The sequence below is a fragment of the Pistacia vera genome, unplaced genomic scaffold (genome assembly GCF_008641045.1).
Source record: "Pistacia vera cultivar Batoury unplaced genomic scaffold, PisVer_v2 Contig665, whole genome shotgun sequence".
NCBI classification, from domain to species: Eukaryota; Viridiplantae; Streptophyta; class Magnoliopsida; order Sapindales; family Anacardiaceae; genus Pistacia; species Pistacia vera.
In genome coordinates, this window is record NW_022196518.1 from 145,503 (window position 1) to 158,931 (window position 13,429).

Genomic DNA, 13,429 nt, shown 5'->3' on the forward strand with positions numbered 1-13,429 from the left:
GTTGCCTGAGCACATATCGTATTGGATTATTGTAAATGTAAATTTAAGTGTATTAGTAGATTTAATTTTCCATGATTAATTGTTTCATAAGTTAGAATTAGATCTTATCCAATCACGTAATCGATCTACTTTATAGGAAAGCATATTTATTTTTCAAATGGGTAACTTATTCTACATGCAGGATTGTTTTCCCTAATCCCTATGCCATAATCGTTTCCTTAATTATGATCTAAATATAATGCGCATGATCAGGTTACTTACAAAACAACAAAACAAAAGGGATAAACGTCTAAAGGCTTAAAATTTTGGAAGATTGCTGTAGGATCATCTTGCCAAAAGAAATTCTTTTTTTTTTATTTGAGTAACATGTGGTAGCCAACTAGCGTACTTTGTATAAAGAGATTAATGGAAGGAAAAATTTCATGTAATGGCGATTTAGAAGTGAATTAACTTTAAGAACCAGTTATTCATTTTATGAATTATGAAGTATATATAATTGAAGACTGAAGACAATCAATTTACAGAAATCCTGAACTGTACAGCATTCCATTCCGTTTATGTTCACAGCTGGAGACTAGCTTGGACGTATCTCATTTCGTTCTAAGTAAATGAAACATAAGGAGAAGGAAATTAAGTGAAAGTGGAAGTGAAAAAAGGTGGAAAAAAAATTCAAGTCTATCTCTTTTGTTATGGTTTTGTTTTCTCTCTACTGCTGGGTGAGAGTGTTGAGTAGTGAAACCCTAGTGTTGATCAGACTCCTAAATGCTTTCTCACTAACACTTTCAACGCTGCAAATACAACCTTCCAAATGCTGCATTTTCTTCAAGACCATTGTTATGTCTTCATCACCCTTCTTTCTCAATCCCCACAAGCTCTCTACACCAACTTGTTGAAATTCTTCAACCTTCATTTTCTTAGCCTTCTTGCTTAACGTCAACCCCATCCAAGAAGATTTTCTCGACGCAAATGATGATGAAATTCCATTAAAAAGAGCTGCTGTAACCAACACTGTCACCTCCACAACATCACTCACCACACCAGCCAACTCAGTATTTGCAATTGACACCAACATGGATCTTGGAACTGGGTACTGACCGATACATCCAACTGTTGATACAAGTTTAACCATCTCTTTAGCCATCTTTTTTCTAGCTTTTAAATACAAAGCTATTCTTGAATCATCTTTTTTTCTTATAGCCACCTGTGCAGCGAACTGCTCTTCTTTAAGTGCCAAAACTGATGTCTGAAAGATGCCATAAACATCAACAAAACGAAGCAAATCTTCGAGAAGCTTCTCGACCCAGTCGTGTTGGTTACGAAGAGAGTCTTGTGTTTGAGGGAGCTGGAGAATATCATCAAGAGAGTCATGAACGTCTTTGAGACGACCCAAGCCGTCACACAGCCAAGCCGATGTTCGATTATCGGATTTGGACGACCACGTTTTGAGCTCATTGATCTCATTTTTGATCTGGGAAATCAAAGGATGTGATCTGCATGGAAGACTGATGGATCTAATGTGATGAGATATGGGTGGTTTCGATAGACGGTTGGGATGTTTGTTCGGAAACGAAAGAGAACGCTTGAACACGCCTACCATTTCTGTAGTATATAACAGTGGTATTAGTGTTGGGAATTGAATAATAAAACTTTTTATCTCTGGTGGGTTTTTGTTTTGGCGAGGAAGAAATGAAATGAAGAATAGGTATATAAAGGGAAGACAACTAAGGCGCACGAGGGGGTTAGTGAGAAGAGACTTGATCCGCGAATAATTATAGCTGTTAAGCTTAATCATGTGGGTTTAGGCCTGCAAACCGAGGCGTTAATGGGTTCCTTTTCCTGTGGAGAGCAGACACCACGTGGTTTTAACACGCTGGCTTTTCTTGAACACTGATGCATATGCCTCCATTTTTCATTCGTCCTTGCTGTAAATCCAGTCCAGCTACTACCAAAAAACAATGGAAACAAAACCTCGAGCCTTTAACCCAATAACCAGGATAAATGTTTTTATTTTCAACTGGCAATCGCATACATAAGAGGCAGGCCGACACCCATCGTTGGACCTATTTGGCAAGTTTGTGGTATGTCTGCCTTAAAATCAGTTCAAATATATGGCGATAAGCGGTGTGGGTTGGCCTTCAAAAAATCTGGAGAGACCATCACTGTTCAGTCATCTCCATGTTTATTCCTACGTGTTCAAACCTAACCAATCATACAACACAAGTTGATGCATTTTAATGAGCTAGCTCAGCTGTCACAAATACCATCAACTCTCGAGAGATTAAAACAGCCAGAGATTTGATAAACTGTTATACGCGTAGTTCGATTAATTATAATTAAAAGTTAATGCAAGTGGATCCGAAACCAGGAGTGCCTGCCAAGGTGCCAATCTTGAGCTCCTCGCTTCGCTGGAAACTGAAACCTGCTGTGTTATGAGTTCGAAGAAGATTGCGCGTAGCACTTAATAATTAAACGAGGGGACTTGGAACTTGATCAAAAAGACTGTAAGGAGATTAGAATCCGGGGAAATATCATATGAATCTTTAAAAGTCAAATGTTTGAGATCGAATAACAGTTAACTATCTGCCCACTTAGGGAAAGGTTTAGACATTTATTCATTCATGGTTAGAGTTAACGACTTTTTCCCACCCAAATAACGGGTTAATGATACTTTCTCACCCACGTGCTTTTAAAATACCATTTTATTATTTAAATTTATATTCTGATGGTGAACAGAGAATAAACTCGGTCAAGACTATTGGGACTTTTGAAGAGGGGAGACCTATGAGTCTTTTGGTGGTGGAAGATTAGATTTTGATAATTGAGATTGATCAGAATTTGACTTAAGAAGGACGGTTACGCAAACTCTAATCGCTCAATTGCTTATGATTGGTGGGATTGGAGGGAGTAGGGTTTGAAGGGTTTTGGTGAATGATGATTGGGGAAGAGAATGATGGTGGTGTGGGTCACAACAATGTCGAAATAAAAAACAAAATATAAACTTGAGTAATAAAATGATATTTTAAAAGTCTCTAGGTGAGAAAAAGTCGTCTACTCTTCATGGTTATAATAGAAAGAGCTACATTATTTTAATCCATGGATACCGTTCTTCACGAGATATGCTGGACATGGAGGTTTATTTGTATCACGTTCTGCAAGTTTTTTTTGATGATTTTAATTAAATAGACAATCATATAGCCGAGAACAATGCAAGGATAAGCTTAACCATAACACTTACACACATGTTACACATCGTAACGACTTTTAGTTTATGGGCAGTTAATGGAATGGATTATTTTGAAATTGGAAGTATAAAAAAATAATAATATTAAATATCTTTTAATGTAATAGGTAAAATTAATGAATCCAATTGCAATGTAGTTGCATACAACTCTGAAATTTAAAAATACGATGCCAACTCCCACATTTGAGGATCTAATTAGGTACTTCTAGTGGTCCTAATTAAGACGGTCAAAATAATAATAATAATAATAAAACTTATCATGGAAAGGCATGCAGTCAAGTTTTCTTTAGAGTAAACGATATGTTTCCACCCAAGTTTTTGCGAAATGGCAAGTTTTCACGTTTGGTTTCATAAATTCCATATTCTTACCTTTAAATTAATAGAAAATTATTTAACATAACGGTCAAAAGACAAAGTGATTATTGCACAAAATAGTAGAAAAACTCCAATTTAAACCCAAATTCACAAAAAACTCATCGTTTACTCTTCTCTTTCGTTGGGAGGGGGATGGTGAGTCACCAACGAGAGGAAATTAATCAGCCAGAAAAAAACACCCAAACATAACAAAACACTTCAAAACAATCATCCACCCCAAAAACTCCAATTTAAACCCAAATTCACAAAAACCCACAAGAAAACCTAGAGGAGGTCGCCGACAATTGGAGAGCTAACACGGTTTTGGTTGTTGGGGCTTTTGAAGAGAAGAGGTCGGTGAGACTATGGGCACGATGAAAGGATGGATTTTGGTGGTTGGGATTTGTCGGAATGAGAGGGATGGATGGGCGAATCACAAATAAGCTAGAATCCGACAATTGGTGGGGTCGATGGGGTTTTGGTGTGTGAGACTCGAGGAGAAGTTTGTTGGTGATGGGGAAAGCCATCATCATCGAAAAACAACAAAAAAAGTAGGTGGCGACATTTGCTAACGTGCATAACCTCTTGCTATAATGCGTCCTCTATTAATTTGAGAGTTAAGAAATAATTTATTAATTTAGAGGTTAAAAGTTGATAACAGTTTTGGTTTAAGGGTGAGAATCTAAAATTTATAAAACTAGAAGTGAAAACTTGTCATCTCGCCAAACCTTGGGTGGGAACATGTCTTTCACGCTTTGCTTTATTGTTATACGTACCTAAACAAAAGGCTTAGTGGCTCTATATTAATATGTTTAAAAAGAACAAGACTTAGGATTGAGGTGGCATGACTATGATATTTTGATACAACCGTTTTAGAAGCGTTCAAGGATAAGCTTAACACCTGTAGTGTTTGAGCAAAATGACTTGGCCGTTCATTAATAAAATTCTTTCCTTCTTAACCGAGTTGAATAAATGTTAGGTCTGAGTTTGACCATCCAAAGTCCAAACTGCCCGTTATTTAACTGAAGTCAAGTCCTGTAGTTTTAGAATCAAAGACATGAATACTTGGCAACACGAGACATGACAGTAGGCTTTGAAGAAGTTGTCCTCGAAGACTTCAATTAAAAAATTTGAGATAATTTTCGAAATGAGCACGAGATTCTTTGGGGAATATGGCGTTAGCATGCATGAAGAACTCAACCTCAAGCTTTTTTGAAATTCACGTTTTCGCATTTGCAAAGGCCGATTAACATAATTGTGAGTTGCACTGGGGGCATTGAGTCAGCCCCCGTGGTCGGTGGGATTGGTGAGAAGGCATTTCACCGTAAAAAGAAATAGATATCTCACCATCTTGTATAATATGGAACGACTTTATGCGCTTTAAGATTCTTCTTTTGGTAGGTAACCCCGAGGATAAGGACGTAATAAAGAAAAAGAAAATCCACAACAATTCTTTATGTGCCACGTGGACGAACCAAAATTCGCCAAGTTTACTGTTACGGTTTATCGAGAACCCTTTTCGTCATTGATGCTGGAAGCCTGAACCGGCTGTTAGACCCGCATCAACACTGTGGCCAAAGCATCAGCCAGATGAAAAACTTACGGGCTTATGGCCTACTTTAATTAGCGTTGGGGCTTAATCTTTTGAAACCACTAAGAAGACATCCATTTGCATGCAATGGGTGACGTTTTGTGTGTTATATATACGCCGCACGTAGGCAAATGGTAACACGTGTCCTGCATGACCGGAGGGTAAGCAGTACAAAAGGCAAGGATGCGTGAGGAAGTGTAAGGTAAACATGGAAAAGGATGATAACAGAAACCGCTACCGTGAGCCTATGGCGTGGAATGTACGACAAACCGGGACTTGAGAAAAAACCAGAAAAGCGCCCCGCCAGTGAAACCCAGAGTGCTGATGGGCCTGACATCAAGCCACACCCACCTCCACCTTCATCAGGCGACCGTGACATTGACATCACTGGCCAATCTTACATTCAGTAAATCATAACCGTTGTATTTTTAGAATTTCATTTTGGCTTTTCAGTTCTAGTTTGTTACAATGTCATCTAGAATCATAATACGTCAACTCATCCAACGCGAGAACATCATCTGATTGTTGCAAACTGCCTCACCACTGGGTGGTGGGGGGCCTTTCGTTTGACTGATTAAATTTTAATTACATAACGACGCATGCTTAGGATAAGAAATGGTAACACCAACCCAACACATCAGTTCAGCTGTATAGATTAATGTGCGCGGTCGTATTAGTGGAGTTCACTGTCCTTGTAATCGTTTAGATGCTGAATTCGTAGCGTGTCAGTGTGAGCTATACTTTCTAGTTTCTACCACTGAGTTTGGCATGCTATTCTCGTAGTTTAATGGAGAAGGAAAAAGGACAAATCTAAACCATATATTACTCCATTTTATAAATGGTACTTTGTAATGATACACTAATAGCCGGCCTGCCAAATGCCACAATGGGAAATGGAAATGGAATATCATCCAAACGAGTAAGTTATAATAATAACTACTTCTTCTTCTATTGGTAGAATAAAACATGGAAATTATTGGTATAAATCAACAACTAATTTCTTAGAAAGCCAAAAACACCCCCTCTTCTTCGCTTTTACAGAAACAATCTCTTACCCCACCCACCCCCCATCCCATGCTGTCTAAGCTCCTAAACGGCTAAACCAAGCCACATAATCCTCCGGCGGCAGCCTCCCAGTTAGAAACCCGTTTCTTCACCATTAAAATCATCAACACATTCTTTCTTTTTAAACCGCAAATTTTTTCCTTACAGACGCAGATTTCTCCCAGCAACTTTATACAAATCTTCTCCCAACCTCTCCCCATTGGTCCCGAGCATTCACAACTCAAGACTCCCATAATCCCAGTCCGTCCAACTCAACCTTTATAGAGCGATCGCATAACGCCAGCCACGCACCGCCCTTGCACGCGGGCCGTACAAGGTCTGCACTTGGCCCCACTCAGTGGGCCCGGACTAGACAGCGAGGCCACGGGTACACCAACCGAGACGGCGGGAATCCATATCTTCTATCCGTCACGATACAAAACGGAACCCGTTTTGTGGGTACGGCACGTGTTTGGGTGGTGAGTTGGGCTTTGAATAAGTCTCCGAATTGAGTTGGAAACCCAGCCGAGTCAAGTTTGGGGATAAGGGAAGGCGTCAAGTGCAACTTAGACGTGTTGAGATCGCCAATGCCGAGTCGGTCGTTGAGTCCACCGTAGTCCTACCGGGCGGGACAAGGTATTGACCCGAATGAAATTCTCGGGTCCTAATGGAGCGTTCCAGTATCCATCAACTCGGGTTCGGACTATCCAATCGTATGTGAAGTTTTTTTCTTTTTTGGTACGTTTCAATCATTTGCAAACATCCTTCAACGAGATTGAAGTATTGCACAGACCCTGCATGGTCCCCACAAAAAAAAAAAAAAAAAAGTAAATTGACAAATACAACCCCCAGTATATAATAAAGAGAATATTGACACATGGCTCGTATCAGTGATAGGAATCGTGCGTGATGAGGCGGAGCGGCCCCATATGTTTGAATGATTGTGATTATTCAACAAAGAAAGGAGGACTTTTTTCATTAAATAAACAGAAGAGATGAGTCAGTCCGTCCTCTGGGCATCTTAGTAAAATTCAAAAAAAAAAAAAAAAAAAAAATTAATTAATTACTTTTATTTGTAATTAAATAAAATTAATTTAAAATCAAATTGAAAAAATCAACACATTAATAGCTTTACATTGCTGGACCATTTGGAGATAGAAACAAGTAAGGTGATACGGATACAACAACCACGTATTTATTTTATCCCTTAAGTTAAAGTCACATTTTCCAAAAAATAATTAATTTTTTTAATTAATATTTGAATTTCTAATTTTGAGTGAGGGAAGAAATAGAAACCTGGATGCCATTGGGTGAGTTGGCGGCGGTGAGTACTCGGACTTGAGACTCGGTCTCATTCAACGGTTTGGGGTTGAAGATTCGAACCGATGCCAGCCTGCGCGCCACCTTTAACAATGAAAACTTGTAAGCATTTCTATCCATCGGACTGTGCAAAAATAGATCCGCGTTTGGATAGACTTGGAGAATGTTCTCCACTATCGATGGTCCAGTGAGTTCGAACCTCCTGGCCCCACCCACCAAACACACCGCCATTCTCGACCGAAGCAACTCATCTTTCCACTTAGCCACCGGCGATTCCCTCCGATTATGGACACCACTCGGCGGCGAATTTACGAAATCGGGTGAATTAGAAGTAAGGAGGGTATGGTCGAAAATAAAAGATCGGAGAGAAGAAAATGAGTCGATAGGTATAGAAGATAAAGAAAGAAACACAAGAACAAATAAAGAAGGGATTATTAACAAAAGGAGACGCCAATCAAGATCCGAAACCCATCTAGTAATCTGCATGGTAGCTTTTTGTGGACTCTTTAGCTTTAGCATCTCTTTCTTTTCTTCGTCGACTTGTTCTTCAACAAAACCGTTTGGATCTTGGGTTTGGGTTTGGGTTTGGGTTTGGCTTCATCCATAAAAGATATTAACAGAGGTGGAGAGATCTTAGGAGACTATAGAAAAAGAAAACGAAGAGTCAGCTTTTGGTTTTAGTAGTTGTGAAGTAAGATGACACCGTCTTTTAGCGTGATTAGATGAAGTTAGGTGGTAATTACAAAACTGTTCGGGTTTGTTTTTATAAATTCCTGAAATTTATGCTTGTGCTTTACCGTCAAGCGTATATTTATCCTCAACCAACCATATCCTTTTATCAACTAAATAAATTATCTCTAGTTACTCCACAACTAATTAAATAATTAATCGCCAAATTTAATAAGCCTGCCCACGTTCTTCTTTCAGGTTTATTTATTATATAGGAGTTAAACATTGGTTACAAACGACACCGTAACCGATGATACTTACAATGCCACTTCACTAAATATATAGTCAACTTCAATGAATTTATCGTACTTGGATTTTTATTACCAGTTTATGGACATAAAAAGGAGTTACCCAAAATGGGTCAAGCATATGCTGATTTCCATGACATTTGATCCTAATTAAAGTCTACTAGTGTTGATCATGCTCTGCCATGAATAGAAAGTTATAATTAGATCAATACAAGCACTCCGTGCGCAGAATTTAACCACGTAATTAATTTGTATGAACATCTTTAATAGTGTTCTTTATTTTAAAAAATATATTTCATATAAATAAAGAACATCTTTATTAATTTTTAAATATAAAGAATAAAATTTTTATTCAAATCTAATAGACTCTTTAAATTTTAAGAGAGAGAATATATTTTTTTAAGAAAAAAAACTTAATAAGAGAGATAAATCATAAATAAAATACATAGAAACTTCTAATTTATTATTTAAAATTAAGATAAAGAGTGAAAGTTGACTCTTTAAATGTGGAGAGCTAAATTCACTCTTTATATATTTAAAAAATAAAGAGTTTGTTAGACTCTTGTTTTTATAGATAAACTCTTTATAAGAGTGCGTTTGACACATTATTTCTACCTATATTTCCAATCTTATTCCCAAAATATTGTTTGGCACATTATTTGAGAAATATTAGTATATTTTTTAATTACTTTTAGACCCCTTAAGTTTATTAATTTTATTAAATACCCCAAGAAAAAAAGTTTAAAAATTAACAAAAACACCCCCACCCACCCATACTTGCCAGATTCCAGCAACCATCGTTGGTGGTAGCCGAAATCTGTCACAACGGCCTACACCACGACCGGAACTGGCAGGTAATTCACCAATCTGGCCTTTTCTGACCAGATCTGGCCGTCAGCGACGACCAAAGAAATAGCCGTAGATCTGGCCTTTTCCGACTAGTTCCGTGGTGGATCTGGCTGGAAAAGGCCATATCGATGGCCTACCGACCAGATCGATGGGTCTATGTCGTAATGCAATTTTTCGGCCAGATTCCGGTGGTGGTGGTCGAAATCTGGCACTGCAGATAATAGGAGTGTTTTTGTCATTTTTAAAAAATTTTATATTTTGGGTGTTTAGTTAAATTAGCAAACCTAGGGGGTTTTGTTTTTATAAATTTTTAAATTTTACCTCGTAATACTCTCCTATTCAACTACCCAATATTATTCCCAAATAATAAAATAAACGGACCCTAAGGGTGCGTTTGGTTTATTATTTTGGATAAGATTTTGAGAATAATATTAGGTAGTTGAGTAGGGGAGTATTACGAGGTAAAATTTAAAAATTTATAAAAAAGCCCCTAGGTTTACTAATTTAATTAAACACCCCAACATATAAAATGACAAAAATACCCCCACCCCCACCACCCGCAGTGCCAAATTCCAGCCACCACTATTGGAATCTGGCCGAAAAATTGCGTTACAACACAAACCGATCAGATCTGTGTCGTAACGCGTCGTTACGGATCTGGCCGGAAAAGGCCAGATCTATGGCCTGCTGTGGCCGTCGACTGCCGGAAAAGGCCAAAACGACAACCATTTCTTTGGCTGTCGTTGACGGCCAGATCGGTGAACTACCGGCCAGTGGCCGTCGTGGTATAGGCCGTTGTACAGATTCCGACTATCACCGACGGTGGTTGTCGGAATCTGGCAAGTATGGGTTGATGAGTTGGTATTTTTGTTAATTTTTAAACTTTTTTTGGAGAGTATTTAATGAAATTAATAAACTTAAGGAGTCTAAAAGTAATTAAAAAATATAGTAATATTTATGGAATAATGTGCCAAACAATATTTGGGGAATAAGATTGAAAATATGGGTAGAAATATTAAACCAAATACACTCTAAATTATTTAAAGAGTTATTTGAAGATACCCTAAGGAAGTTCTCTGTTTTGACATGAAAAGCCCCCGGTTTTTTGTATCGAGGTCAACAAGTTCATTTATAATTTCTTTAGCAAGGTTTTAGACATTTATTCATTCCTGTTAGAGTTAAACGACTTTTCCCACCCAAATAACTGGGTATTATACTTCTCACCCACTTGCTTTTAAAATACCATTTTATTATTTAAATTTCTAATATCTTGATGTGAACAGAGAATAAACTCGTCAAGACTATTGGGACTTTTGAAGAGGGGAGACCTATTAGTCTTTTTTGGTGGTGGAGATTGAATTTTGATAATTGAGATTGTGCAGAATTTGACTTAAAAGGACGGTTAACCCAAACTCTAATCGCTTCAATTGCTTATGATGGTGGGATTGGAGGGATAGGGTTGAATGTTTTTGGTGATGATGATTGGGGTAAGAGAGAGGGTGGTGTGGTGCACAACAATGTCTAAATAAAAACACAATCTAACTTTGAGTAATAAATGATATTTTTAAGTCTCATAGGTGAGAAAAGTCGTCTAATCTTCATGGTTTATCATCAAAGAGCTGCATTATTTTAATCCATGGATACCGTTCTTCACGAGATATGCTGGACATGGAGGTTATTTGTATCACGTTCTGCAAGTTTTTTTGATGATTTTAATTAAATAGACAATCATATAGCCGAGAACAATCAAGGATAAGCTTACCATAAAACTTCACACATGTTACACATCGTAACGACTTTTAGTTTATGGGCAGTTAATGGAATGATTATTTTGAAATTAGAAGTATAAAAAATAATAATATTAAATATCTTTAATGTAATAGGTAAAATTAATAATCCAATTGCAACGTGTTGCATACAACTCTTGAATTTAAAAATACGATGCCAACTCCACGTTTGATGATCTAATAAGTACTTCTAGTGGTCCTAATTAGGAGACCAAAATAATAATATAATAATAATAATATATCATGGAAAGGCATGCAATAAGTTTCTTTAGAGTAAACGACTGTTCCACCAGGTTTTAAATGGCAGTTTCACCTTCTGGTTGTATAAATCCATATTAACCTTAAATTAATAGAAAATCATTTAACATAATCAAAAGCAAAGTGTCATTGACAAAATAGTAGAAAACTCCAATTTAAACCAAAATTCACAAAAAACTCATGTTTACCTCTTCTTTCTTCGGGAGGGGGATGGTGAGTCATCGGCAAGAGGAAATAATCAGCCAGAAAAAAACCCAAACATACAAAACACTTCAAAACAATCATCCACCCAAAAACTTCAATTTAAACCCAATTCACAAAAACCCACAAGAAAACCTAGAGGAGGTCCCGACAATTGGAGACTAACACGGTTTGGGTTGTGTGGGGCTTTTGAAGAGAAGAGGTGTGAGACTATGGGCACGGTGAGAGGTGAATTTGGTTGTTGGGATTGTCGGAACGAAGGGATGGATGGCTGAATCACAAATCAGCTAGAATAGCAATTGGTGTGGTCGATGGGGTTTTGGTGTTTGGACTCGGGGAGAATTGTTTGTATGGAACCACCGGAAAAAAAAAGCGTGGCGACATTTGCTAATGTGCATCCTCTGCTATAATCTCCTCTATTATTTGAGAGTTAAGAAATAATTTATTAATTTAGATTAAAATTGAAAGTATTAATTTAAGGGTAGAATATAAAAATTTATAAAACTAGAAGTGAAAACTTGTCATTTCACGGGTGAGAACTGTCTTACGCTTTGCGTTTTTGTTATAGGTACCTAAAAAAGGGCTTGGCTCTATATAATTTGTTAAAAAAACAAGACTTGAGGATTGAGGTGGCATCACTATTGATAATTTGATACAACCGTTTAAATTGTTCAAGGATAAGCTAACACCTGTAGTGTTTGAACAAAATGACTTGGCCGTTCATTAATAAAATTCTTTTAACCGAGTTGAATAAATGTTAGGTCTAGTTTGACCATCCAAAGTCCAAACTGCCCGTTAATAACTGAAGTAAAGTCCTGTAAGTTTAGAATCAAAGACACGAATACTTGGCAACGACGAGACATGACAGATGGCTTTGAAGAAGTTGTCCTCGAAGACTTCAAATAAAAAATTTGAGATAAGATTTTCGAAATGAGCACGAGATTCTGGGGAAATGGCTTAGCATGCATGAAAGAAACTCAACCTCAAGCTTTTTTAATTCACGTTTTCGCATTTGCAAAGGCCGATTAACATAATTGTATTGGCATGGGGGCATTGAGTGAGCCCCACGTGGTGCGGTGGATTGGTAAGAAGGCATCTTCACCGTGGAAAAAGAAATAGGTATCCACCATGTTGTATAATTATGGAATGACTTTATGGCTTTAAGAATTTTTTGGTAGGTAACCCGCGGACAAGGACGTAATAAAGAAAAAGAAAATCCAAAAATTCTTTATGTGCCACGTGGACAAACCAAAATTCGCCAGTTTACTGTTAGTTTATAGAACCTTTTTCGTCATAACCGACGGTGTTAGACCCGCATCAACACTGATGGGCCAAAGCGTCAGCCCAGATGAAAAACTTACGGGCTTATGGCCCTACTTACTGGCGTTGGGCTTAATCTTTTGAAACCACTAAGAGACACAGTTGCATGCAATGGGTAACGTTGTTTTTTATATACGCCACGTAGGCAAATGGTAACACGTGTCCTGAATGACCGCGGAGGAGTAAGCAGTACAAAAGGGAAGGATGGTGTGAGGAAGTGTAAGGTAAACAAAGGATGAAACAGGATGATAACAAACGTCTACCCGTGAAGCCATATAGCGGTGGAATGTACGGAAAAACCGGGACTTGAAAAAAACCAGAAAAGCGCCCCGCCAGTGAAACCCAGAGTGCTGATGGGCCTGACATCAAGCCCAAGCACCCACCTCCACCTTCATCAGGCGACCGTGACATTGACATCACTGGCCAATCTTACATTCAGTAAATCATAACCGTTTGGTTTTTTATAGAATTTCAGTTTTGGTACTTT

General features: G+C 37.8%; 1 protein-coding gene and 1 pseudogene across 1 annotated transcript; both read right to left on the minus strand.

Moving 5' to 3' along the window:
• Window positions 1-706: 706 nt before the first annotated feature.
• On the minus strand, window positions 707-1,597 carry LOC116112658. Its single transcript, XM_031398781.1, has one exon. The coding sequence runs from the start codon at window positions 1,595-1,597 to the stop codon at window positions 707-709; it is 891 nt and encodes a 296-aa protein (XP_031254641.1).
• A 4,686-nt stretch (window positions 1,598-6,283) lies between these two features.
• On the minus strand, window positions 6,284-8,167 carry LOC116112659 (annotated as a pseudogene).
• Window positions 8,168-13,429: the final 5,262 nt, after the last annotated feature.